We start from the raw sequence: 27,153 nt of genomic DNA, 5'->3' as shown, positions 1-27,153 counted from the left end.
GCATTACTTGAGCCAAAGTCAGACACTTAACCAACTGAGCCACCCAGGCGCTCTGTTACCAAAACATTTTTAATCCTATTTTGATCTCAACTTGATTGCATTGTAACATGTGTTTACTATGATACTGGATTATGTTGCTGATATTTTCATGGTTTTTGCATCAGAATGTTTGAAGCTTTGATTGTGGTTTTATTTTGGGGGCTGTCTTTGTCAGGTTCTGGTATCAGCTTGATGTTGTCCTCGTGAAAACCATTGGGAAATCTTCCTCATTTCTTTGCTCTGGAACAGTTTATGTGGCTGGAACTCCCTGTTCTTACAGATCAGCAGGCTCTCCTATGAGTCCATCAGGGCTCAGTGCCTTTTTCAGTAGTAGCTCTGAGGATTTTCTCAGTTTCTTTTCTGATAATTGATCTGTTGAGCTTTTCTATGTGTTCTAAGATTAGATTTGGGTTTTTCTCTTCTGCTAGAAAATTACCCGCTTCCTTGAGTTTTCAAATTCATCCATCGTCCCAGGTAGGCTATGCCTGACTCTGGAGAAAGACGTGGCTGCGGCTTGGTTTTGTATATTCACAGTTCTGCATTTCTTAATTAATTCCAGCGTATTTAAGATGCCCTTTAAGAAGGTCTAAAGTGGAAGCTTACAGTTAACTGTGTCTATAACTTAATTTGTCGATTAAGTTTTTAAAAATATAAAGATAAAGCTTTTAGGAAATGTACAAAATGACTTGAAGAAAGTGGAATTTTGTGCTTGATGTGGGAAGTTGTTCTCACCTCTGGTAATTATTTCCAGACCATCTGAGTAGATGTTTACTTACTGATCAGCCAGGAAGCTGGATTCCCATGTGACTGTGTAAATTGAGTGTGTCTGGGGGCAAGGTGCCCTCCTGCTCACAAGTAATCCTTGTCTTGTTCAGCAACAATTCCTTGTTGGTCTTCTCTGCAGGCGACACCGTAGGTTCCCTTGAGGAGCTCACTGCCACGAATCTATAACAGACTCTGTGTTGGAAGTTTACCTCACAGAAAAAGGCTGGATGCCGTCAGCTAAGATGAAGGAGACTAGAGGTGCCTGATGTGTAACGTGAGGCTACAATTGTTGGCAAAGGAGTTAGCTGGGTTTTCCACTTTCTGAGTGTTTCCACACGTCTCCAGAGTGATGGTCTTAAAACTCCAGTGTACACGAGATTGATCTAAAGTGTTGCTGAAGATGCAGGTTGTAGGGCTCACCCTCCAGGAACAGTGGTTCCAGAAAGGTGTGGAGCTGGGCTCAGGACCTGCGTGCTCAGCAGGCACACCCAGGGATGCTGAAGCTAGTGGGGACCTAGGAGAGGTTCTGAATGTCCACTGCTCACCAGGTGCAGGGAGTGAGTCTCCGGTCCCTCTACAAGCGTTCACCAGGCCACGTGGCCTTCACCATGGACCCAGTCCGTGATCTTCTCATTTGGGCCATCATCCAGAACCGTCGGGAGCTGGCAGAAATCATCTGGGCACAGGTAACCAGACCTGTTTCTCAGCACACGCGGCTACATGTGGACTAGTGACGGGGCTTCAGCCAGGGAGTGTGGCCAGAAAGCCAGTGCCGACAGCAGGTGGAGGAGCACGTGGCCTTGGAGGGAGGGCGGTGGGCATCCATGACCCCAGAAGAGACCCAGGGTGCCCAGTGGTGGAGAACAGAGAATTTGGCTCAGGCAAGGAAAGAATTTTAAGAAGCTGTGCTGCCTCCTGCCATTCTGTCCGGGGGCTGAGCTCAGGGGGCACACACAGCTGGGAGGAGCCGCCCTCCATGGCCCACACGGGGGGTTCCGGTGGGTCGGCACCTGTGCTGTGGCCGTCCTGTTCACTAGACAGTCTGGAGGCAAGTTACGTCCCCGGCGGCGCTACATCTCTTTCCACTGACCGTTAGGGGTCTCAACAGAGACCGTCTGGTACTTAGATGGGGGAAGAGCCCCTTTCTGAGCCACCTGAGAACATCGGTCAGCAGCTCCCTTGCCACTGGGCCCGTGGGCAGCTTGGTGGTCATGACGGAGGACATGCCAGGTGGGGCCTGAAGCCAAGTGTTGTGGACCCAAGTCTCTCACACGTGGTTCTCCTTTACTTCAAGCAGATTCTCTTCTTAAAACAAAGTGTCATTTTTTCTCAGAGAAAAATGTTGTTGTGTTGGCCTTTCCAAATTGCTCTTGTGGAACCGGTCCCCTCCCCAGTGACACCAGCAGAGTGGCATAGGTGGCTTCCTACCTGGTCTGTGGTTCTGGGGGTTTTGCCCTCTCCCAAAGTGTGTGGTGGGTCCGTGGTGGAGCTGGGCCTGACCGTGGCCTCAGGCGTGCTCTGTGGGGCAAAGTGGATGGGAGGCCCAGAGATTTCCAGGCTCTGCCACCGGCCCCTCGTCCTGGGCCAGTGCTGCCTTCTGACCAGGCAGTGCTTTGAGAGCTTTCCTTGAGATTTTCTTAACATCCCTGGTGCCGCTGAGGCAGGGCGCCCAGAGCCTTGTGGGGTCTTGCGTGGACCTGGTCCCATTTCTGCCCTTCAGCCCCATGCCGGGGGTTGACCAGATGCCCAGGGAGCGCTGAGACTCATGCCTGATCAGGTCCGTGCTCCGGGTGGGTGAGCAGACCGCTCCCACTGGCCAGTGCGGGAGCCTGGGCCACCAGCTAAGGCTCACCTCTAGATCTGGGGTGACCCAAGTGATACAGACAGGAGCACAAGTAATCAGCTAGTGGCCCATGTGTCGCGGGGCCTCTGTTCTCATCACCCCTGGGCAGCGTGTCTGGGGTTCCCGGGCTGGACCACCCAGGTTCTCACTGTGGCCTCCCTGGTGCCCAGAGCCAGGACTGCATTGCCGCGGCCTTGGCCTGCAGCAAGATCCTGAAGGAGCTGTCTAAGGAGGAGGAGGACACGGACAGCTTGGAGGAGATGCTGGCGCTCGCTGACGAGTATGAACACAGAGCCATCGGTGAGTCCACAGGTGGCGGCCTTGGGCCACGGCTCCCCTCCTCACATGTCACCCCAGGATCCTCGTCCCTGGCCTCCGCGCCCAGTTCTGTCCAGACCGTCTCATCGGCTGGGGCTGCTCCCTGACGCTGTGCCCCGGCGTCAGGGACTAGGACCCTGCTGCCATGACACGATCTTCCTCGTCCCAGGGGTGTTCACCGAGTGCCACCGGAAGGACGAGGACCGAGCTCAGAAGCTGCTCACCCGCGTGTCGGAGGCCTGGGGCAAGACCACCTGCCTGCAGCTAGCCCTGGAGGCCAAGGACATGAAGTTCGTGTCTCACGGAGGCGTCCAGGTGACGTGCTGCAGGCTTGCTTCCAGGAGGAGCTGTCCGTGGTGCTGCCGGTGCGGGTGCACACGGGTCCCTGTGCTGTGGGGACCCGGGGACAGGCCTGGGCCTTGGTCCTGTGCTGCGGGCCGACACACCCTCTCCACTCCCTTTGCAAGTCAGCAAACTGGTGCTAAAAGAGACCCCCTGGGGGGGGGTCCCCTACCTGGGAGCCTACAGTCCTCCGCGCGGCCCCAGCCCTTACCTCCGGGAAAGACTGGCCCGGCCCTGCCCACCCGAGCCTCTTCCTCTGCCGGAAGATGACGGGGCCTGTCCCATGCTGCCCACCACGCTGCGTGGCTGGGGGCTCCGAGTGCTGTGTTTGGGGCATGTGGGCGTGTGGCGCCGAGCAGACACATTGTTCACCCTCAGGGGTGGGGCACAGGGGGTGCCCACCGGCCTGAAGCTGCCTCCTCTGTCCACAGGCCTTTCTAACCAAGGTGTGGTGGGGCCAGCTCTGCGTGGACAACGGACTCTGGCGGGTGATCGCGTGTATGCTGGCCTTCCCGTTGCTCTATACCGGCCTCATCTCCTTCAGGTGCCAGCCTGGCCGCTGGGCTGCAGGGGGAGGGACGGCCCTTCCTTCCCAAATGTGCTTGCTGGGGGCAGGTCACACCTGTCTTGGTGGCTGCCACCAGGTCCTACGGTGATAGAGAGGCATGCAGGCAGGAGGCAAGGGGGGAGGGGTCTCTCTGTGTGCTGAACACCTACCATGCCAAGCACCAAAAATGGGCTAAGCACTGGCCCTGCCCTGAGCACCTCTTTGCACTGAGTGCTGGCCCTGCCCTGAGCACACTCCCTGCCCTGAGCAACCCCCTGCACGGAGCACACCACAGCCCTGAGCACCCTGTCTGCACTGAGCACCCCTGCCCTAAGCACCCCTGCCCTAAGCACCACCTGCCATGAGCACCCCCTCTGCACTGAGCACACCCTGGCACTGAGCTGGCCCCTGCCCTGAGCTCCACCCTGCACTGAGCACCTCACCTGCACTGAACACTCCCCCTGTCCTGAGCACCCTCCCTGCCCTGAGCACCTCCCTGCACTGAGCTCCCCCATGCCCTGAGCAACCCCCTGCACTGAGCACCCATCCTGCCCTGAGCTCCCCCATGCCCTGAGCACTGGCTCTGCACTGAGCTCCCCCCTGCACTGAGCATCCCTGGGCCCAATATTCATTTTCAGTCCTGGTGGAACCAGAGACAGGTGCTCTCAGGGCCCTCCCCGTGCGGGGCCTTGTGGTGGAGCCCCCATGTGGCTGTGTGTGGAGAGTCTGTGGGCTGCATGGATGCCCGCTGTGCCCAGGCCCGTCTCTGCCGTGTGACAGGAACACACCGGCACGGCGGCCCTGCTCCTTAGGGGAGGCAGAGGTCCTTTGAGCCCCAGGCCCCTCACAGCCCACCCCCCTCCCGTCTGCATCTGCCCTGCAGGGAGAGGAGGCTGCAGGCCGGGCCGGGTCTGCCCCGGGTCCGAGCCTTCTTCAATGCCCCCGTGGTCATCTTCCACCTCAACATCCTGTCCTACTTTGCCTTCCTCTGCCTGTTCGCCTACGTGCTCATGGTGGACTTCCAGCCCACACCCTCGTGCTGCGAGTACCTCATTTACTTCTGGCTCTTCTCCCTTGTGTGCGAGGAGCTGCGGCAGGTGTGCCCGCCCAGCCCCCTTCCCCGCTTCCCTTGGGTCTCCAGCCCCCGTGGCCTGTCCACTGGTCCCTATCCCCACCCGAGTCCCCCGGCACTGGAACCCGCGGCTGGCTCACCTTCTCCGTAGGCCCACGGCGGGCTAACCGGGCACCTAGACGCTGCAGTCAGGGTCCGGGGTGGCATCAGAGTTCCCCGGGAGGCAAGTGTGGGAGGCGGCGCTGTCCAGCTGGCTTCCCCTCTGGCTGTGCCGCCTCCTGAGGTCCGACCCGCTCCCAGGGGGCAAAGCCCCAGATCGGAGGGTGGGTGTGCCCTCCTCCCCGAGGGGGGCCGTCTGCCCCACCCACCCAGCTGCCGGGGACCGGGGCTGCCGTGGTCCTGCTTCTCTGGGTCTTCTGCGGAAGCAGGTGGACAGGGGTCCTGTGGGAAGCTGGCTCACACAGACAGGAGGGGGTTGTCCCTGCCACACACATTTGTGGACCGAGCAGGGCTGCGGTGGGTCGGACGGTGGGCTCAGGGCCGCCTGGCGACACCTCTGCCTGGGCTCCTCTCCCACTCTTCCTCGACCCAGGGTACCTCGACCCAGGGGACGGTGGGAATCTGTCCCCTTCCTGGCTAGCCTCACTCTCCGGGAAGGAGGGAGTGTTTTCATTGCTGCTGGTGAGGTTGGTGAAGACAGCCAGACCCCTAACCTCGTCCTCTCGCAGCTCTTCTATGACTCTGACGAGTTCGGGCTGATGAAGATGGCCCTCCTGTACTTCAGTGACTTCTGGAATAAACTGGACATCGGTGCCATCTTGCTGTTCATAGCAGGACTGACCTGCAGGTGAGTGGCCTGTCTTCTCTGAGGCTTCCCGTCTGCGGCTGCAGCCCAGCGGGCTCACGTCCCCTCTGGCCATGTCTGCCGTCTGTCTGGGGGACAAAATCTGCCCTGAGCAAAGGGGAAGTTGCCAGAGCTCCCGCCCCCTCAGAGGGCTGCGCACCTGCAGCCCAGGGGCTCCGCCTCCTGCTGGGGCCCCGCCCACTCCCCTGCCCATTAGGGCCACGGGTGTCCCTGCCTCAGTCCCTCTCTCCATGAGGCAAGAGGGACCAGCCCAGCCCTGCTGCTTCCCAAGAGGCCCGCACGGCCCACCTCCCCTGCCCAAGGCTGGGCTTCTGGACCTTTCTGGATAACACCTCCCTGGAGGCACTGCTCCATGAGCTCATACCCCGTTTTTAGTTCTCTGGGGTCCGGGGGCCTCCAGAGCACACGTGGGCTTGGTCAGGTGAGCGGGCAGCTGGGGACGGGCTCTGGGAGCGGTGAGCTCAGGGGTCCTTGATTCTGCCTGGGGGCCAGGCTCATACCAGCGTTGCTGTACCCCGGGCGCATCATCCTCTCTCTGGACTTCATCATGTTCTGCCTCCGGCTGATGCACATTTTCACCATCAGTAAGACACTGGGGCCCAAGATCATCATCGTGAAGCGGATGGTAAGGGGATCAGGGGGTCCGGACGCCAGTCGCAAGCGAGGTGCTCCAGGGCTCGAGCAAAGCGCGTCCCTGCTTTGCCTTTGGGCTCCCAACCCCAGCCTGCCCATCGCAGGTCTTTGCCTGTATGTCCCCTCTTCTAGACAGCCTCCCCTGATCTCCACAGCTCATTCCCGATCCCTGTTACAGCTCCTCTCACTCCCTCCATGGGTCACAGTCATACCCAGCCCCTCCTACACATCATGCCCAGCACCCTATTAGGATGTGCGGGCAGGCCAGGCCTGTGGCCCCAGGCGTCCCTGTCCAGGGTGACAGCAGCTCCTCCCACCACCGCAGAGCACACGGCCCGAGTATGGGGGGCAGCGGGAGCGTGTGGGTGCGCGGCTGCAGCTGGTGCCACCCTTTCTCTGCAGATGAAGGACGTCTTCTTCTTCCTCTTCCTGTTGGCGGTGTGGGTGGTGTCTTTCGGGGTGGCCAAGCAGGCCATCCTCATCCACAACGAGAGCCGGGTGGACTGGATCTTCCGGGGGGTCGTCTACCAGTCGTACCTCACCATCTTCGGCCAGATGCCGGCCTATATCGACGGTAGGACACGGGTCCCTGACGGCTCCAGCAGGGGTGCCTGGAAGGCTCCCTGAGGGCTGGGAGGTGAGGGGCGGGGAGTGGGGTGGCTCCCCGGGTGCCCGTGTGGCAGGAGACCCAGTGCACGTGATGCTTAGTTGCGGGGGGGGGGGGGTTGGCATCAGCGGGGTGGGGGGAGCCTGGGCCGTGGCTGAGATCTGGGGTGGGCCGAGGGTGCGGCCTGGGGCTCTGACACCCCTCCCCCACACCACATGCCACCCTGTCCCTCCTCCTCCTCCTCTAGACGGAGAGAATCCTTTCTGTACGCTGAGTTTTTTCTTTTCGACAGCTTCATCGAGATAGAACACCTAATAGGAAAAGCTCACCTGTTTGAGGTGTGTGCTTCAGTGGTTTTCACTGTACTTACGGAATCGAATTTTAGAACATTTGCATCACCCACCAAAGACACCCACCCCCCTTAGCAGTCACTCCCCGTGTCCCCAGCCGTTGGCGACCTCTAATCTGCCTTCCCTCTATACAGTCTGCCTCTGCTGGACATCTCGTATGAACTGGATGATCTTTGTGTCTTGCTCTCTCTTAGCATGACGTTTTCAAGACTCAGCCACATTGTAGCCTGCGTCAGCATTTAGTCCCCCTTTGCTGTTGTTAAACAATGTTCCATTGCACGGACAGGCCACATTTTGTTTCTGCATTTGTAAATCGGTGAGCTCCTGAGTTGTTTCTGCCTTCTGGCCGTTATGTGTAACCTTGCTCGGAACCGTTATAACAGTGATGTTTCCAATTATGTGTCTGTGTGGACGTGTTTCCCTCCCGCTTGGATGGAGGTCAGGCAGTGGATTGTATGCCTGCTGGGTTGTGTGCTGTCTTTAGCAGTTTGAGAAACGGCCACACTATTTTCTACAGCAGCTGCACCATGTTTCACGTCCCCACCGCAACAATACAGGGCCCAGCGCTCCAGATTCGAGCGGGCTTGTCACTGTTGTCTTTCTTGCTTCTGGCCATCCCAGTGGGCACGAGACGCGTCTCATTTCCTTGATGGCAAATGTGCCGGTGTGCTCACGGAGCTATTCACGTGCCTTCTTTGGAGAAACGTCTGCTCCTGTCATTGGCCCATTTTTCAAGTGGGTTATTTTTCTTTCTTCCTGAGTTACACGGACGCCAGTCCCTTCTCATGCTTTTGATTTGCCAATATGTTCCGCCATGCTGCAGGCTGTCTTGTCCCTTTCTGGATGGTGTCCTTTGAAGCACCAGGATTTAATTTTGGCGAAGTCCACCCCCCCAGTCACTCTGGTCACTTGTGCTTTTGCTGTCGTATCTCAGAACCCGCTGCCTGACCCAAGATCGTGACCATTTATGTCTGTGTTGTTATTCTAGAAGTTAGAATAACTTCTTACTTTTGGCCTTTGAGCTATTTACGTTAACATTGTAAACAGTGTGAGGCAGGGGTCACTCTTCTGCATGCAAATACCCAGTTTGTTGAAATCCCCATTGAATTGTCTTGGCCCCTTGTCAAAAACCAATGGACCATTAATGAAAGGGTTTATCTACAAACTCTCCATTCTGTTCCATTGATCTGTGTGTCTGCCCTTGGGCCAACACCACACAGCCTGGTGAGTGTCACTTTGTAGTAAGTTTTACGATTAAGACGATTAAGACGTGTCAGGCCTTCAACTTTGCTCTCCTTTTTCAAGATTGCTTTGGCCTCCAGGTCCCTTGGGTCCACACACATTTTTGGATCAACCTCTCAATTTCTCCAAAAAGCATCTAGGACTTTGACGGTGAACGTGGGATGTCTTTTTGCTTATTTAGATCTTTAACTTCCTTCAACAAAATTTTGTAATTTCCCGGGTCTAAGTTACGCTGCTTTTGTTAAGTTTATTCCTAAGTGTTTTACTCTTTTTCATATTGTTGTAAAGAGAATTGCTTTATTCATTTTATTTTTGGATTGTCTGTTGCTAATGTATAGAAATGCGCTGTATGTGGGGTGCCTGGGTGGCCCAGGGGCATGATCTTGCAGTTCGTGAGTTCGAGCCCCGCGTCGGGCTCCGTGCTGACAGCTCAGAGCCGGGAGCTGCTTTGGATTCTGTGTCTCCCTCTCTCTCTGTCCCTCCCCCGCTTATGCTCTGTCTCTCTCTCTCTCTCTCTCAAAAAAAATAAACATTTAAAATTTTTTAAAATACACTGTATTTACACGTCGATCTTGCTGAGGTTCTTTATAGCGCTACCAGTTTTTAGTGGATTCCCCAGGATTTGCTGTACAGGAGATCGTGTCTTCTGCAAATAGAGATATTTTCACTTGTTCTTTCCTATCTGATACCTTTTACTTGTTCTTGCTGAATTATCCTGGCTAGAACCTCTGGTACAACATTGAATAGAAGTATCCAGAACAAACATCTCTTTGTGGTGCCTGATCTTAGAGGCGGGAGTTTTTTTCAGTCTCACTATTAAGTACGAAGTTTGCTGCGGGTTTTTGTAAACGTCCTTCATCCGGGTGAAGAAGCTCCCTCCCACCCCTAGTGTCTTGAGTGCTCTTATTATAAAAGCGGGCACGATTCTGTCAAACGCTTTTCCTGCACCTGTTGAAATGTCTGCATGATTTTTTGTTCTTTATGCTACTAACACGGTGTGTTCATTAACTGATTTTCAGATGTGAAACCGGTTCTGCCCTCCTGGGACAGACCTCACTCGGTCACGGTGTGTAACTCTCTTTATGTGATGCTGGATTCAGTTTGCCAGCGTTTTGTGGAGGATGTTTGCATCTATGTTCATAAAGGGCATTGGTCTGTGGTTTCATTTCTCGTAATGTTTTTGTCTGGTGTTGGGATGAGGGTGACACTGGCCTCCTAGCACGAGTTAGCAGTGTTTCCTCCTCTCACTATTTTGGAACACTTTGTGAAGGATTGGTTTTAATTCTTCAAACGTTCAGGAGAATTCACGAGTGAAGCCACCTGGGCCTGAACTTTTCTTCGTGTGAAGTTCTGAAATTATTATTTTTGTCTCTTTCCTTGTTCCAGGTCTGTCTGGACTTCCCATTTCTTCCTCAGTCCCCTGTGGTGCCTTGCCTCTTTCTAGGACTTTTTGTCCATTTTTTCTACACCATTTACTTTGTTAGCACACAATTTTGTAGTATTTCCTTACAGTTCTTTTTATTTCTGTAGGGTTGGTGGTGATGTTCTCTCTTCCGTTTATGACTTTAGCAATTTGAACCTTTCTTCCCCCTTGATCAGTCTAGGTAAAAGGCTGTAATTTTGTTGGTCTTTTCCAAGAACCAGATTTTGGTTTTATTGATTTCCTTTATTGTTTTTGTATTCTCCATTTCACTTATTTGCATTCTGATCTTTATTATTTCCTTCCTTCTGCTTGCTCTGGGTTCAGTCTGCTTTTCTTTTGTCTTAGTTTGCTAAAGTGGAAGGTTGTGTTACTGGGGTGCCTGGGTGGCTGAGTCGGTTAAGTGGCCGACTCTTGATTTTGGCTCAGGTCATGATCTCATGGTTCATGAGATCAAGCCCTGTGTCGGGCTCCGTGCTGATAGGGTGGAGCCTGCTTGGGATTCTCTCTCTTCCTCTCTCTCTGCCCCTCCCTTGCTTGAACTCTCTCTCTCTTTCATAAAGTGGTAGATTATGTTATTGATTTGAGCTCTTCTTTTTTAAAAACGTTTTTAAATGTTTTTATTTATTTTTGAGAGAGAGAGCGAGCAGGGGAGGGGCAGAGAGAGAGGGAGACACAATCTGAATCCAGGCTCTGAGCTGTCAGCACAGAGCTGGGCCCAGGGCTCGAACTCATGAACTGTGAAACCATGACCTGAGCCAAAGTTGGACATTTAACGACTGAGCCACCCAGGCACCCCTCTTTCTTCTTTTTCATAGCACCTTCTTGTAGGGGGACTGACAACTGGGCGCAGGGCAGCAGGATACTGACTTGCAGTTTTAAAAAATTAGTACATGCTCATTGTTGACAATTTTAAATCCAAGTAAGTATAAAGAATAATGTCCATAATCCCACTTCTGGGTGTTAACCACAATTAATAACTGCCACTTAGTGTGTTTCGTGAGAGTTTTTTGTTTTTTTAAGTTTATTTATTTTGAGGCAGGGAGGGGCAGAGAGGGAGAGAGAGGGAGCATCCCAAGGAGGCTCCACGCTGTCAGTGCAGAGCCCGACGTGGGGCTTGATCCCACAACCCTGAGATCATGGCCTGAGCCAAAATCAAGAGTTGGATGCTTAACCAGCTGAACCACCCAGGTGCCCCTTGGAGGGTTTGTTTTTTTTTAACATACAAGCTGGACATGTTTTGTTGAATATGCCCTTCACTTTTCTACAAACGTGGGACTGCATTTCTGTTTGTAATCACCTGTTGGGTATGGGTACATTACCTGTGCCGCAATTTTCTTTTCCCCTGCCTCCCTTCTTTTCCTGAGAGTTGTTCATTTACTCCGCTTGAATTCTGTCCACCGCAGTGGGCTCCCTGTGGTTGGCGGCTGTGTCTCAGTGGTGACAGCCCCTCCCCCTTCCTGGTGCGGGGCCCTGCCCCGGACCCAGGAAGTGGCCTGAAGGGGACAGCTGGGTGCTGAGTGGGCGTGTGTGCCTGAGGCAGGAGTACAGGTCTGGCTCCTCACTTCCCTCTCCCGCGGAGGACGCTTGGGGGTAGACAGACGCCTCTCTCTGGACCTGAGCTGACAGCTGAGGTCACCCCGTTGTGCAGGTGTCCAGGCCTTGAGGACGCCCATTGCCGAGGGACTCTGGTGACTCGGCGTTGGCTGTCTTTGTTCCCTGCGCCCCCCCGCCCCCAGGTGTGAACTTCAGCCTGGACCAGTGCAGCCCCAACGGCACAGATCCCTACAAGCCCAAATGCCCGGAGAGCGATGCCGTCCGGCACGAGCCTGCCTTCCCCGAGTGGCTGACGGTCATCCTGCTCTGCCTGTACCTGCTCTTCACCAATATCCTGCTGCTGAACCTCCTCATCGCCATGTTCAAGTGAGGGCCCCGGGCAGCGCGGTGGGCGGGTCCTTCTCGCCTCCGGAGAGCGCGGTGGGCGGGTCCTTCCTGCCCCTGGGCAGCGTGGTGGGCGGGTCCTTCTCGCCCCCGGAGAGCGCGGTGGGCGGGTCCTTCCTGCCCCTGGTTAGCGTGGTGGGCGGGTCCTTCTCGACCCCGGAGAGCGCGGTGGGCGGGTCCTTCTCGCAGCGCTGGCCGGGTCTCCTGTAACCCGCGCTCTCCTTGCCTCCCGCCAGCTACACATTCCAGCAGGTCCAGGAGCACACGGACCAGATCTGGAAGTTCCAGCGTCACGACCTGATAGAGGAGTACCAGGGCAGGCCCCCCGCGCCGCCCCCCTTCATCCTCCTCAGCCACCTGCATCTCTTCATCAAGAGGGTGGTCCTGAAGATCCCCGCCAGGCGGCGCAAGCAGCTCAGTAAGGCCGCCTGCGCCGTCCCCGGGGGCGCGCTCCGCTGGCTTGGGGTGCGGTCGGGGGCCGGTGGGTGAGCGTGGCTGCTCCTTCTAGAACCCTGTTGGCTCAGCAGGCGTGCAGACCCTCGGACGGGCGTGGGGCGGGGTCCTCCCGGTCAGGGCCCCTCCCCGCCAGAGCCTCCCGTGTCCCCTGCACGCGGCGTTCAGGCCCCCTCTGTCCGCCCCCCTACGCCCGCAGAGAGCAAGCTGGAGAAGAACGAGGAGGCCGCCCTTCTGTCCTGGGAGATCTACCTGAAAGAGAGCTACCTGCAGAACCAGCAGTACCAGCAGAAGCAGAGGCCGGAGCAGAAGATTCAAGACATTGGCAATAAGTACAGGAGGCCGGGGCAGCCCAGGGGCGCGCGAAACCCCCACGGCCCCAAGTCGCACCGGGGACACGGCTCACCTGGGGGAGAGGCCCAGGCACTGCTCCTGGGGCGGGAAGCTTGTGTCCTCCAGCTGACCCGTGGCTCCCCCCTTGGGAAGGACAGATCGCGTGGGGTGGGGAGGAGGGTGAAGGCTGCACCAGCACTGGGGGCAGGGCTGATCCTTGACCTCCTTAGGAGGCAGGGGTGGGGGGAGCTGGTCCTGCTGGCCCTGTGTCTCTCCCTGGGCCAGGAGAGGAGGGGACACGTGCCATGTGGCTATGGCAGCTCCTGGCCCTGGTGCAGTCCCGTTGGCCATGCAGGGAGAGGGGTGTCCTGCCGCCTGGTGGGGGTGGGGGGACAGCCAGCGGGCGGGCTCCCTGCAGGCAGGCGAGCGCCCTCTCCTCAGAGCTGTGCACCTGCCTTGCTGGGTGTCTCTCAGCTCATCCGTGGGCTGGAGCCAATGATGGCAGCCATCGCCTGGCGCGGCTTCCAGAGCGTGCCGGAGGGAGGGCACATGGAGAGCGGGTGTGCGTCTCGTCTGGAGACGCAGGGGGTCGTGCTGCCAAAGCCACTCCGTCACCTTCTCTCCAGTAACCACACAGCATATCCACAGGCTGACTTGGGGAACACGGCAGGAAGCGGTTCCGTGGTTTTTGTGGGATTAGGGAACACGTGGTGAAGGGGGGAGTAAACTGCGCCCTCCTCCGCCCCCCGAGAACTGTTCACAGCGGGTCCCGGGCCCAGCTCAGCACTCACTGAAGGGGCTGCTGACTTTGTTACTACGAAGGTTCTCTGAAGGTGCCCTTGAGGGGAGAAGTAGGAAACGCCGGGCACAGCCAGGCAGGAGAGTCTGGGCAGTGTTCAGCCGCGGGATCCCTTGCCTATACACTTGGCAGCCAAAGTTGGGTGACGTCCCCATGTGGTAGCAAAATAAGACAAACCCAAACAGACGTTCCCCAAACAGCGGCACTGCCCATCCCCCGAACCCATCGGTGCCCAGAAGCAGCTTTGATCTTTGCACTTGGCTGTCTAGCGGCCTGTCAGCAAATCAAAGGGAGGACTGCTCATCCCTGTGTGACTCCCAGCGATGCTCCCACGGCTGGCAGTGTGGCTGTGTGAGCTGGGGGCGTCCACTTGCTGGAAGATCTTCCCCTTTGGGGCCGTGGGCAGTGTTCCTTCTATACAGAAACGGGTTATAAATACTTTCAGATTCAGGAGAAGGTGCCTGAAGTTAAGGGGTCAGGTAGGGACTCGCACCTACAGACTAGCATCGTGTATCCTCGACATCCAGGCCCCTGGGGCCGGCCCGGCTGGGCTCAGCTGGGTGTTCTTTCAGGGTCAGCACCATGGTGGACCTGCTGGAAATGGAAAGTCTGAAGCGCTCAGGCTCCATGGAGCAGAGACTGGCCTCCCTGGAGGAGCAGGTGAGTTCCAGGCCAGCGCCTCTGTTTCCGGGTCATGGATCTGCCTGGCCGGGGCACCGCTCTGGTGCAGGGGCTTTGAGGATGAGCACGCTGGGGAAACGGCCAGGAGAAGGAGCTGGGGGATGTTGGGGCCATCGTTCCCAACCGGAAGAGGTGCCTTCTTTGCCCTCCAGAACGTTCTGCCAAACACTTCCCCACTGAGCTTCACCACCCTGCACTGTGGGGCGTCTACACCATGGGCTGCTCCGAGGGAGCCGCTCTCCTCCCCAGCTCTGGCCTCCTCAGAGCTGTCCTCCGAGGTGACCGTGGCCGCAGGACTCCACATCCAGAAGCTGTGGGAATTCCAAACGCCCGCGGCTGCTTTCCCAGGCTAACCGCCGATGCTGTTGGGGAGGGAGGGCCCCAGGGCAGCAAGATGCGTTTGAACGTCTGGGTGGAGCACTGGGCTGAGTAACATCAGAAAGCGTGTGGACGTCTCAGACCGGCCCCAGACGGTTGGAAGGTTGGGTCAAGGTTCTGATGCTTCTGCACGAGGGGGAGCTCAGAGGACATTGCCAACAGGCAGCAGGCAGTCGATGAACAGCCTCCGCCCCACTCATCCCCCATCAATGCCCACTGATGGTCCCCCCACTAGTCGGGCCACGCCTGCTGGGCTCCAAGTCCTGGACCTGAGACAGGCAGCCCTGAGCAGCCTCACATCTGAGAGTTAATCACCTTGCAGGCCAGCTGGGCTCAGGTGCTTGAACATCTGTTCACCCATCCGTCCATCCATCATCCTTCCATCCACCCATCTTTCCTTCCTTTCTTCTCTCCTCCCTCCTCCCATCCATCTTTCCTCCCTTCCCTCCTTCCTCCCTTCCCTCCTTCCTCCCTTCCCTCCTTCCCCCTCCCTCCCTCCCTCTCTTCATCCTTCCATCCACCCATCTTTCCTTCCTTTCTTCTCTCCTCCCTCCTCCCATCCATCTTTCCTTCCTTCCTTCCTTCCTTCCTTCCTCCCTTCCCTCCTTCCTCCCTTCCCTCCTTCCTCCCTTCCCTCCTTCCCCCTCCCTCCCTCCCTCTCTTCATCCATTCATCCACCCATCCGTCTGTCATTTCATGTTTCCTGTGCCCCTCGTCCATGCCACATCCAGGGCTGGCCTGGGGAACATCAAGGCAAACAGGCATTGCCTCCCCCTCAGAGATTTGCAGTCTGGGGGGCACAGACATAAACGTCCATTGTCACAGTATGGTTTAGTAAGTGCAGCAATCAAGGCAGATGCAGGGGCCGGTGGTCAGGGAGGCCTCGGGCCTTCAGAGTAAGAGGGGTGGACTGGGAGGAGGTTGGGTCCCTGCCCCTCTGTGCCCCTCTTGCTGGGGGCTTTCTTATGAGCACCCCTGCTGCCCATAGCAGCCTCCCAGCAGGCAACACCTGAGCCCCACACGCTGTCACAGGAATCTTGTCTCTTCCCAGCTCTGCTGTGTCAGGTGGGGCAAGCCACTCGGCCCTGTGATGGTGGGGTGCCCACCGTGAGCCAGCCCCTGCCCTGGGACCGCTGTACACGGGGGTCTGCCCCGACTGCCTTCTCCCCTGTGGGTCCCTGCCTTGCTGACGCCCTCCCAAACGGGTGCAGCTGCTGCTGAACTGAGTTCTCCTGGCCCCGTTGGTCCCCTGGCTCCCACCATCTCCCGTAGTTGAACATGTTTGACTTCCAGGAGTTTCTTTTCTCTGGGAGGAGCAAGAGCCATGGGGAGCCTTGATGGGCGGTCACGCACCACCTTCCTGCGGCTCTGGTTTGTCTTACTGTGGCTTCAGGATGGTTCAGCGGCCTCTGCCGTGTCCAGTCCCAGTGGCCATTGCGTCTCACGGGTGGGCACTGCCCGTGACACCGAGGGAAGCAGGGCAGGCTCTGATGCCTGTGGGTCACTGCAGCCTTCCCATAGTGCCCTCGCCGGTTCAGTGGAGGGCTGGGTGTGCCGTACGGAGGCAGGCGTGGACCAAATCTTGTTTGGGATGTGCCTTCCAGGTGGCCCAGACGTCCAGAGCGCTGCACTGGGTCATGAAGGCCCTGAGGGACGGTGGCTTCGGCTCAGAGGAGGGCATCCCCGCCCCGGGTGAGTGTGCGGCCCTGCCAGCAGCTGGTACCTGCTTGAGTCTGGGGGTCTGTGGGGAGGAGACGCAGCAGGCTGGATTCTGGCGGGGGCTGGGGGTAGGCCGACTGAGCTGCTCCTGGGTCCCATGGGCCTGGGGGAGGGTAGACTGCCCCACAGAAGCAGGGGCCCTGCACAACCGAGCCCCTGACTGGACCTGATGGGGGGCTTTGAGAGGGGGCCTGCGCATCATGCTATACAGGAGGGGCCGCTCCAGGATGTGGCCAAGACCCAGACCGGGTGGCAGAAACTATAGTCCGTGTGTCTTTTTTTTTATGTTTATTTATTTTTGAGAGAGAGAAAGAGAGAGAGAGAAGGGGTGAGCAGGGGGAGGGCCAGAGAGAGGGACAGAGAATCCCAAGCAGGTTCCGCACGGTCAGCACAGAGCCTAACGTGGGGCTTGATCCCACGAACTGTGAGATCGTGACCTGAGCCGAAGTCAGACACTCAACTGACTGAGCCACCCAGGTGCCCCCCCAAAGTCCATATTTCTAAGTTTGCAGCCAGCCAAGAAATGGGCAAGACTGGCCCTCCTGGGGCGGTGCTGACCCTGGAGGGGGCACATGTGCCCTCCCTAGCCGGATGGGCTTCTGTAAGGGCCGTGAGTCCAGCTAATTACCGAGGACTCTGGGGCAGCCACACAAGGAGGCAGGTGCTGGCTGGGGGGACACTGCCCGACCCCAGATCTCTGCCCCCCCAGGGCCGTAGTGGGGAGCTCCCCTTCGGGGCTGGTGGTGTTCAGTCTGGTCTCGGGGAGGCGGAGGTGGCCCAGTTCTGGGGAAAGAACCATCGAGGACGCCCCTGTCCTGTGGGCCAGGTGCCTGAGCCGGGGCCTGGCTTTGCCCACGGCTCCCTGTGGCTGTTCCCAGCACCCCAGAAGGCCTCAGAGGGGCAGGACCTCGAGCCGGACGGCAGACAGGAGGAGGAGGACGTGGGCGACACCCACCACGTGAACGCCCGGCACCTCCTGTACCCCAACTCCCACGTCACCCGTTTCCCCGTGCCCAACGAGAAGGTGCCCTGGGAGGTGAGTGCGGGTCCTGGCGCTCTCCCACCGGGCCAGAGGTGCCCCGTGTTCTGGACACGGCCAGGCGCCGGGTGGACAAGCCTGTGCAGTCCCACAGGGACGTGCTGGGCAGAGGGGGAAACTGAGTCACCAGGACCACACAGCTAGAGGTAGTGGAGCTGGGCGCCCAGTGGGCTGCTGACCCTACAGGGAGGTGACTGCCCCGTTACCTCCAGTGGCCTCACTCATCCCAGACCCCAGCATCCCCAAGGACTGGTCGCTGCCCCTTTCGTGAGTGCAGGTGAGGGATAGCATCGAGGAGGGAGGAAGAGGAAGGGCAACAGCATCTGTGTGCCCTCCCCGCCCCCACGGGCTTTCCCTCTGGCCTTTCTCTAGAACATTCCAGGCTGTTGCCCCCATTCCTTCTCCCCAGTCTCTGCCAGCTGGAGTCCCTCTGGAGTCCAGCCTAGACCCCTGCCCCATCCTGGGGGCTCCCCTGGACCACCAGTGCCGTCTCCAGCCCCCTCGGCTGCGTCCCTGGGGGTGGTACGCTCAGCCTGCCTGAGCTCAGAGCTGCCCTGTGCACTTTGGGGTCTGTCTCGGGGTCCATGGCATGAGCGCTTTGAGGAAGAGGTGCTGCTGTCGGTCATCCTGGCCGCAGGGCCCTAGCCGTGGTCGGGGGTGCCAGTCTGAGGGCTGCGGGGGCCCTAGCCGTGGTCGGGGGTGCCAGTCTGAGGGCAGGACCGGCGTCTTTGTGCAGACGGCGTTTCTCATCTACGACCCGCCCTTTTACACAGACGACAGGAAGGACAGGGGCTTGGTGGACCCCATGGGAAAGTGAGTGTGCACATCCTTGGCCCTGGGCAGGAGGGAGGGTGGGGGACCAGCAGGCGCTCCGGGGTGACGGCCAGAAGGAGCTCAGGGTGAGGGCCTGCCTCCTGCCTGGGCAGGGTGCCCTGTCCTCCCCAAGGGCTGGGACATTCTGGGTGAGGCACCTGGCTGGGGGCACCTGCCAGAGACACAGGGCTCTCTGACAGTCCTGGTCACTGCCCTCTCTTACGGGGACGTGGCCTCTCCGCTTTTCCCAGCGCCCTGGAGCCTCTGTCTGGGATCAGCTACAACGCCGTGGACGGACCCATAGACCGGCGGAGCTTCCACGGGGTCTACGTGGTTCAGGACGGGCTCCCTCTGTGAGTGCGGCCGCCCGCCATCCCGCGTCAGCCGGGCCTTTGTGGGGCTTGCTTCTGGGGTCAGCCGTCCTGTCCTGGCAAACTAGCCATCTTTCTGATGGAAGTGAACAAAACGCAGAAGAAAAGAGATGCTGATGTAAAACGCTGCCTTGCTCGATGAGACCCATCTCTGCGTCTCCCAGGACACTGGTGTGGAGCTGGGGAGGCGCACTTACCCCGGCTGGCCTTGGGGCTTGGCCCTCGTCCCTGAGTGCCCTTGGTGACTTCCCGCCATCTCCACAGATTCTGACAAAGAGCAGGCTTGCCCTGAGAAGGAGGAGTTGAGGGGCCAGCGGGGTGGCGTCAGGGGACGGTGGTGTTTCCTACTTCTGTTCTCTGTGGGGACGGGCACCCTGTCCCATTGTACACTGAGTACATCCAATGTCAAGATGTTGAGTGACGGTGGCGTCACACCCAGCAGTCACTTGGTGAGCACCTCTGGGTGTCAGCCTGGGGTCCTGGAGATAAAGGAACCTCCTCTGCCCAGGGTGCTGCACCAGGGGCCGGAGGAAGAGGAAGGCACCATGAGAATTAGGGGAGGGACCACAGACGGGGCCAGAGGTGGCTTGAGAGAGGGGGCGGGTGGGGCGGCCTCTGGGGAATGTCCTGAAACAGGAGTGGGTGTCTGTGCCCGGAGCCAGAGGTGGTATAAGGAGGTGGCGGGAGACGGCGGGGTGTGAACGCGGAGTCCCTGGTCCCAGTCGAGGTGGCAGGAGGCCGCGTGCGATGGGGTGGACACAGGTGGTGCCGTGGGAGAGAGCAGGCTGGAGAGTCACAGAGGGACCCACAGGCCCTGCCCCTGCATGTGTGAGGCCTTGGGATGCAGACGCGTGTCGTGCGGCGCAATGGGCTGGTCACACGGTCTCTAGGGGTCGGGATGGCCACATTAACACCTGTGCTGGACTTCTGCTCCCAAGGAGATCTCTTTCTTTTCCAACCAACTCCAAGGTGACCTGAATCTCTTGCCTCATCTCTTGGAGTCCCTAAAGGACAAGATTTGTCCCTAGGTGGACAGTCCTGGGTGGGGAGGCAGATTCGGCCAGGCTGGTGGAGGGGATCCTATCCCAGCCTCCACACACTGGCTCCTTCCCTGCCTCCCGCCGAGGAGAGCGGCCTGGGGTCTGAGAGCCCTGGGCCAGGGCAGGTCCAGGTAGAGTTGGCACACTGCCCCGTGAGTGGCCCCCGCCCACGGCCCCACGTGGTCCCGCCGGATGCAGGCAACAATCTAAGCAGACCCGTCCTCCCCAGGAACCCCATGGGCCGCACAGGACTGCGTGGACGTGGAAGCCTCGGTTGCTTTGGACCCAACCACACGCTACAGCCTGTGATCACCCGGTGAGTGTGCCACTGAGGCACCCACGGGCCCCTCCCCATGTGCTCAGAGCTGAGGGGACAGATCGCACGTGGCACATGGTGCCAGGCTCATGGTGGGGCCTGGATAAGTGTAAGTGCACCCGAGATGCAGGGCAGGGGTGTCCCTGTCCCCTGGGAAAAGCCCAGGCCTGTCCCCACCCCTGGAAGCTGCCCTTGCTTCCTTGTGGGCCCCCCTCGGTTAGCGGGCCTCTGGGAGGAGGGCAAAGCCATGGCCAGGGCCCAGGACCACAGACGAGATGAAAATACACATAATCCCGCCCAGCATTTCCAGAGTAAGGAGAGGAGCAGGTGGGGCCAGGCCGTGTGCTTCTTTGAGGCTCGTGATAAAAAAATATTCTCCTCAAAGGCCCGTCCACTCCAGTCCATCTAGTGGTGTGGAAGCAGGAAAGACATCCTAATGGTCCCTGTCTCCGTTCTTCCCCTGGAGCCATGTTGGGAAAGGAGACAGGGTTGCCCCCGTCCGCCCCGTGTCCTCCTCAGTAGGGGTGGGGGGGCTGACCGCAGAGTCCCTGTGAGCTGCCCCTTTTACAGGTGGAGGCGGAACCAGGATGGAGCCATCTGCAGGAAAAGCATAAAGAAAATGCTCGAAGTGCTGGTCGTAAAGCACTCTCTCTCAGAACACTGGGCCTTGCCAGGGGTAAGCCATGCAAGCTGTCTGTCCAGAGCGTCTGTCCCTCCATCCATCCCACCCAACGACGGAACACCTGCTCCTACAGTCCCCGCCCTGGGCAGTTCTGGACTCTGTCCCTGGTGCTGAAGGACAAACCAATACTTGGCTTTTTAGGAGGGATTCTCCCTGCTGTCTACTCATTTTGCTGTAGTGAAAACGGGTTCAGATACTCTCTGGTGTGAGCACTGTGTCCCGAGCACCAGGCTCAGCACTGCGGCTGCGTCAGGGGCTAGGCTGCGTGTCCTCGAGGAGCTCGTGGCCTTGGAGGCAAATATGGCTCCCCATGCAGGTGTCTCAGGCAGGCACCTGCCTCTTGGTGTTCGGCCCTGAGCTGAGCCCTAAGGACAGGACAGGGGCCAGGGCTGGGAGGAGGGGGCATATGGCCCCTCAGCTCTGGAGTGGCAACTGGTTGCAGGGCTGAAGGCCAGAATGCATCCGGGGCCTTGTGGGAATCAACATAACTGGGCTGCAGAAGGCCCTGGGCTGGGCCCCCCAGGTGTTACTCCCAGATCAGTCTGCCTGCCCCGACTCCCACCCGTGTTCTGGGGGTCCTGGCAAGAGGACCACGTTCCCTGACAGGCTCTGGGTCGGTGCACAGCATCTGGGCTGCAGCCCCATTTGGGAGCCTCTCCTCTGAGCCTGCTTCTGGGAAGTAGTGATTTACCCCAACTCGGCACCCACCGTGGCCCAGTGGCCGCTCTCCTGGGGGCGGCCTGTTGGTGAGCATGTGTGGGGCGGTGGTTCCACTGGGTCCCCAGGCTGCAACAAGGATTCTGGGCAGCTCCAGCCCTGCAGCCACGATCCCCTGTGCCCCCCAGCTGAAGGAGCACCACTCTGAACCAGGTGTCGGGCCGGCCCCTCTCCCCTGGGAGAGAGTCTCTAGCACGATTCAGCCTTCCTCGTGGGCACTTTGGCCTCTCCGGGTGGGACACTGGCCCAGTCGCTGGTGGCATCTTCCAAGCAGTGTCCCCCCACCACTCACCACTGCAGCTTTTGGGGGGCACAGGCGTCTCAGGGGACAAAGCGGATGGATGTGATGTGGACCTCGAGAGACGTTAATAACAAACAGGGTCTCTCGGAGGGGTGGAGGCCGGGCAGTGCAGGTGCAGGGCCCATGTCCCCGGGGTGGGTGGCGTCGGGAGGGGCTGGGAGCTCAGCCTGGGGGAGCAGAGGTGAGAGACGGCATGTAGGGGAATGCAAGCAAATAGTTAAAACGTGCCCTTCTGCTGGTGGCCAGGGCGCTGGAGGGCAGGGCGCGTGTTGCTTTATGGGCGCCCACACGTACTCCCCAAACATTGTGCCGCTGGTCTGACGCACCCCTGCTCCGCACAGGCTGACGTGGGCAGTGCACTCTGGACAATGTCACTCCAGCCCTGAGACAGCCAAGCGGCCCGACAGTCATCTGCCTGTGGCTCCAGGGGGCTGGCCTGCTGCCCACTCTGGGCAGATGGCCAGTGGAGGTGGGTCTCCGAACAGCCTTCAGACCTGCCCCTGCCTCCTCTCTGCCCAGGGCTCCCGGGAACCAGGAGAGATACTGCCCCGGAAGCTGAAGCAGATCCTCCGTAGAGAGTTCTGGTCTTCCTTCCAGAACTTGCTGACGCAGGGCACAGAGGTAAGGTGGCCTCTCTGCTGCGGTCCCATCTGTGTGCCCCGGCCCCCTACGGTGTGCTGGTGGGGAGGGCTGCAGGGTGAGCCGGATGGGACACTGGGGACCCTGCTCCCGCCCCAGGAAGGAGCTGGGACCAGGAGGCGTGGCCCTGGCTCTGGTCCCTGGGCACCTGCCTTCCCTCCCTGACCTTCTTCTCTCCAGGTCAGGGGGGGCAGGCCGCCTCCTCCGCCACACACACTCTTGCCCTGGAGCACGTGGGTGCACGGGGACCGCGGTGTCTGAGTCTCCCAGGCCAGAGGGGGCATTGGGCCAGAGCCCGGCTCCCCAAGGCCTGGACGGGGGTGGGGGCGGGGGGCCTGTATTCTCCACCGTCTTTTCTTAGTTACGAAAGCGGTACGTTACACGTTTGGTGTAACACACGCACCTTCACACTCACCCACAGGAGCCCCGCTCCAGACTTTGTTTACTTCTTTACACGCTTGCCGCGGGCTCTGTTGCCAGTTTTCTCTCTGCGCTCGAACGCCCATACACTCTTAATAAAAATGGGGCCACACAGCACACGCTTCTCTGTAACTTGCTTCTTCACTTAATTTGCAATGCTCATATTTACATATTTGCCTCCTCTTTTCCATGGTCGCATAATGATGTGTGTCATGATTTCTTGAACGTCCTCTCGGTGGACCCAGAGTTGGTACTGGTCCTGTGTCTCTCCTATCTTAGGATGAAACAGGCGATTGCTGATATTTAGGGTGTTGACCTGTGAACCTGGTCATTTCATAAGGGCTGTCCTGTGCAGTGCCCCAGGGAATAGCACCGTCTCTTTGTAGAAAAGAATTAAGTAGTTTATTTATGGAGGTGAAACATAACATAAAATTAACCATTTTAGAGTGAACAGGTCAGTGGCATTTAGGGCATTGGCCATGTTGTGCCACCATCACCTCCCACCTGTTCCAGAACATTCCATCCCCCATGAGCAGTCATTGCCTTTCCCCCCACCATTCCCTGGCACCCACTGACCTGCGTTCTGTTCTGCGTCCCGGCCTGTTCAGGACACTGGCTGTGAGTGGAATCACACAGGACGCACGCCGGCTTTGGCGTCTGGCTTCTTTCACTTAGTACAGTGTTTGTGACATCCGCCATCCCGTTTTCATCCTCCCGAGGACAGTCGAGGCGGGTGTGGATGCCAAGCCAGAGACCAGGAGGGAGCTGAGGGAGGCGCGGACCCCGCGGTGGGTCGGGCACGCGGGAGGTGGCGTTGGTGAGCAGGCGGCACGGGGCAGGGAGAGAGCCCGGCGGGGCCCCGGGAGCAGTGGACGGCTGTGCTCAGTGTCCCTGGGCCGGGACGGAGCGCAGGACATGCATGGGGCCCCTCCCTCGGGGAGGAAGCCGGGGCGGACCGGCTCACCCCTGCGCTGCCTCCCAGGTATACAGAGGGTACGTGGACGACCCGAGAAACACGGACAACGCCTGGATTGAGACCGTGGCCATCAGCATCCACTTCTCAGACCAGAGCGACATGGACCTGAAGAGGCTGAACTCTGTATGGGCCTGGGCCGCAGGCTCCCGGTTGTGGGGTGGGGGGGGGGGGGGGAGATGCAGGCGAGTGAGCTCTGGGGGTCACTCGGGGCCTCCAGGAAGGGTCTGCCTGGCCTCCCGGGGGGCCGGAGCTGGCCACGACCAGAGAGCAGGGGCTGCAGAGAGCAGAGGGCTCCGAGAGGCACTGGGAGAGGCGAGAGGGCACCAGTAGGTGGCTGGATGGGGACCCTCGGACGGGACTCCCTGGGGGAGGCTGGTTCCCACGCCTTCATGGGGATAATGTCTCCACATTTATATCAGTCCCACCGTCCCTAATCCAGACTGGATTTAAAGGACAGAACACCTGAGATGAAGGCCACCTGCTCTTTTCTCGTCAAGGACTTTCAGAGCTTGGCGGGAATTTCCCGTCATGCCTGAAGTAGCTGTTCTTTCTCCCCTTTGACAGAAGAATACAGGGAGGCAGCCCTAGGCAGAGACCGGGGGCGCGTGTCACCCCCCCGCCACCGGGCCCTTCTGAGCCCAGCCGCAGCTCTGGGGTATGGGGCAGAGGCGGGGCCAGCTCAGGAGGGAGTCAGGACCTACGTTTGCCCTTGCAGCACCTGCATGCCTGTGACCCCGGGATGTCCGTCCGATGGCAGGTCGTGGACAGGCGCATCCCGCTGTATGCCAACCACAAGACCATCCTCCAGAAGGTGGCCACTCTGTATGGGGCTTTCTACTGACCCGTGGACTCTGGCCGGGCCCCGATGCCCGGGGCGGGTGAGGCTGGTCTACCCACAGCCCCCTTGGAAGCTCGGCTGCCAGGGACTCAGGCCGAGGCCGGCCACCCAAGGCACGGGCCGCCCTGGGCCTCGGATGGGCAAGGGGCTGCTGCTGGGACGCCTCGCGGTGTGGTCTGGGAATCTGCTGCTTCTCACAGCCACCTCGAGTCACTGAGCAGACGAGCCTGTGAATTGGAGGGCGTCAGGGCGCCCTGGGAGGAGAGCCGAGGCAGGGCACGGGCCGGCTCTGGTCACACGGCCATTCCTCACGGCTGGCGTGGCTCCTGGGATCCCGCCAGCCATGGCTGCCCCTGGCGGCCTCAGCCCTCAGCCCAAGTGACTCCCTCCTGGTCACGTCGTGAGCAGCTCGCCCACCACCAGATGTGCATTGGCCCAAGGCCCGCATTTCCTGCACAGTTGGGACTGTGGCCTTGTCCTGGAGCCCACACCCCAGAGGTGGCACCCACCGTGACTTCACTCGGACCCTCACCTGCCCTGGGGTGGGGCCCCGTGGGAGCCTCAGTTCACGGCCCTGGCCTCTCAGGGCTGAGCCCCTTTGAGGGTCAAGACCCAGGCGAGCACACGCCTTCTCTGGGGGTCAAAGTGTGTCTGCCTCTGTGCTGTCCTGGGGATCCGGGCAGGGGCTCTCCACGCACAGCACTCCCTGTGAGCCCAGGGTGGGGCAGGCGGTGGGCCTAGATGGTGGGGGGGCCGCTCTGCTCAGTGTCCATGACTCTCAAGCCATCAGCATAAACCGCCAGCAGTCATCAGGGCCAGGATATCGTAAAACCCAACATTAAATCTGTTGCCCGTACCAGCCCGGCCAGCCTCTCTGTGTTCCCTACAAAGTTACAGACATGGGCAGCGGTCAGGGGGCTGTGTCTGGGCCACTGAGACCTCTTCCGGCCCGCGGCCCAGCTGCCTGTGGCCCGAGGGTGTCTCCTGTGGCCATCTCCCCCCGGGGTTCCTCCCCTTGGACACCCTGCAGGCTCCTCGGGCCCAGACCGGTCCACCCCCACCGGCCCCCCGTTTTTCATTCTCCTGGACCCGCCTCCAGCATGGCCCCTGGTGCCCAGGCTGGGACTTGGCAAGGCCACGCCCTGTCTGTGGCTGCCCACGCCCAGGTGTGGGGGGGCCTTGGTTTTTTTATCTAGACTCCCAACTAGCATCCGACTGGCAGCACCGAATAAAAACATTTTAGAATGGAAAGACTCAGAAAATGTGTCGCTCGTGCATCCTTTCTGAAGCATCTTCTTTGTTTTTATTTTATTGTTTACTTACTTATTTATGAATATAATTTATTGCCACGTTAGCTAACATACGGTGCATGCAGTGTGCTCTTGGCTTCAGGGGTAGATTTCTGTGGTTCATCACTTACATACCACACCCAGTGCTCAGCCCAGCAAGTTCCCTCCTCGGTGCCCGTCACCCATTTGCTCCTCCTCCCAGCTCAAACCGTCAGTTTGTTCTCCGTATTTGAGTCTCTTACGGTTTGCCGCCCTCTCTGTTTGAAGCTATGTTTACCTTCCCCTCCCCCATGGTCTTCTGTGAAGTTTCTCAAGTTCCACATATGAGTGAAAACATATGGTATATGTCCTTCGGCTGACTTATTTCACTCAGCATAATACCTTCCAGTTCCGTCCACATTCTTGCAAACGGCAGGATTTCATTCTTCCTCGTTGCCAAGTAGTATTCCATTGTATGCATAAACCACATCTTTATCCATTTGGCAGACCATGGAGATTTGGGCTCTTTCCGTAATTTGGCTATTGTTGAAAGAGCTGCAGTAAACATTGGGGTACATGTGCCCCTGTGCCTCAGCACTCCTGTATCCCTTGGGTCAATTCCTAGCAGTGCTATTGCTGGGTCGTAGGGTCGTTCTATCTTTAATATTTTGAGGAACCTCCGCACTGTTTTCCAGAGCGGCTGCACCAGTTTGCATTCCCACCAGCAGTGCAAGAGGGTTGCCCTTTAAAAGAACTTCTCTAAGACGGATTCCAGAAAAGCGAACTGCAGACTCAGCTGGGCTGCTGTAACAAAATTCCACAGACGGGGCAGCTTAAACAATGGACTTGTTTCCAGTCCTGGAGGCTGGAGGTCTGAGACCCAGGGGCCAGCACCCGTCTCTGGTGAGAGCTCCCCTGCTGGCTTGGGGACGGCTGTCTCTCGCCGTGTGCCGAGTGCCTGTCCTCAAGTGTGTGCACGGAGAGGGAGCCAGTGCTCCGGTGTCTCCTCTCAGAAGGACTCTAATCCTATGACGTCAGGGCTCTACTCTTAAGGCCTCATTTACTATATTAGAGGCCCCACCTCCAAATACAGCCACAAGGGGAGATAGGGCTCCAGCATATGAATTTGGGGGTGGGGCGGACACAATAACACACACACACACACACACACACACACGTGCACAGGTGCACAGCCCAAGCTCTGTGTAAGCAAAGAGACCATTTAGATGTATGGCTGCGTCTTAGACCTGTTCAGGCACAGCGTAAAAAGAAAATTTAACAAGCGCTCAGCACTAAAGCCCCCGATGGGGTCACTGGCAGCTGGCGGTGGAGGGCGATCCCAGCGCATGGGTGTCCTCTTGCCTAGGACGACGGGGGCGGGCTGGC

The 27,153-nt window shown here is 58.7% G+C and overlaps 1 protein-coding gene and 1 non-coding gene across 21 annotated transcripts in view; both read left to right on the top strand.

The window, feature by feature from the left end:
* The window catches only part of TRPM2 (transient receptor potential cation channel subfamily M member 2), a 55,928-nt gene extending 30,178 nt beyond the window's left edge, over positions 1-25,750 (top strand). For 9 of the 20 annotated variants that reach the window (XM_078452685.2, XM_078452687.2, XM_078452689.2 and 6 more), the window contains 21 exons: positions 1,353-1,490; positions 2,818-2,947; positions 3,135-3,280; positions 3,739-3,851; positions 4,738-4,951; positions 5,655-5,773; positions 6,284-6,416; positions 6,827-6,998; positions 11,783-11,966; positions 12,221-12,402; positions 12,637-12,769; positions 14,142-14,229; positions 16,233-16,320; positions 17,226-17,383; positions 18,123-18,199; positions 18,451-18,552; positions 19,840-19,926; positions 20,497-20,602; positions 22,146-22,247; positions 23,668-23,784; positions 24,377-25,750. In XM_078452685.2, coding sequence (XP_078308811.2) covers positions 1,353-1,490; positions 2,818-2,947; positions 3,135-3,280; positions 3,739-3,851; positions 4,738-4,951; positions 5,655-5,773; positions 6,284-6,416; positions 6,827-6,998; positions 11,783-11,966; positions 12,221-12,402; positions 12,637-12,769; positions 14,142-14,229; positions 16,233-16,320; positions 17,226-17,383; positions 18,123-18,199; positions 18,451-18,552; positions 19,840-19,926; positions 20,497-20,602; positions 22,146-22,247; positions 23,668-23,784; positions 24,377-24,502 — 2,715 coding nt within the window. In that variant the 3' untranslated portion in view covers positions 24,503-25,750. Of the gene's footprint in view, positions 1-1,352; positions 1,491-2,817; positions 2,948-3,134; positions 3,281-3,738; positions 3,852-4,737; positions 4,952-5,654; positions 5,774-6,283; positions 6,417-6,826; positions 6,999-11,782; positions 11,967-12,220; positions 12,403-12,636; positions 14,230-15,291; positions 16,000-16,232; positions 16,321-17,173; positions 17,384-18,122; positions 18,200-18,450; positions 18,553-19,839; positions 19,927-20,496; positions 20,603-22,145; positions 22,248-23,404; positions 23,474-23,667; positions 23,785-24,376 lie in introns of those variants that run through there. The other 11 variants (XM_078452699.2, XM_078452691.2, XM_078452692.2 and 8 more) reach the window with 11 other exon arrangements.
* Positions 20,556-20,632, top strand: LOC132684477 (Z6 small nucleolar RNA). The gene has a single exon (XR_009612687.1). It is a non-coding gene; the product is annotated as a Z6 small nucleolar RNA (small nucleolar RNA).
* Positions 25,751-27,153: the final 1,403 nt, after the last annotated feature.

Source organism: Panthera onca, chromosome C2 (assembly GCF_046562875.1).
Source record: "Panthera onca isolate mPanOnc1 chromosome C2, mPanOnc1 haplotype 2, whole genome shotgun sequence".
Lineage (NCBI taxonomy): Eukaryota > Metazoa > Chordata > Mammalia > Carnivora > Felidae > Panthera > Panthera onca.
The sequence above is the reverse complement of the archived record's forward strand: the minus strand, read 5'-3'. Positions and strand labels throughout refer to the sequence as shown.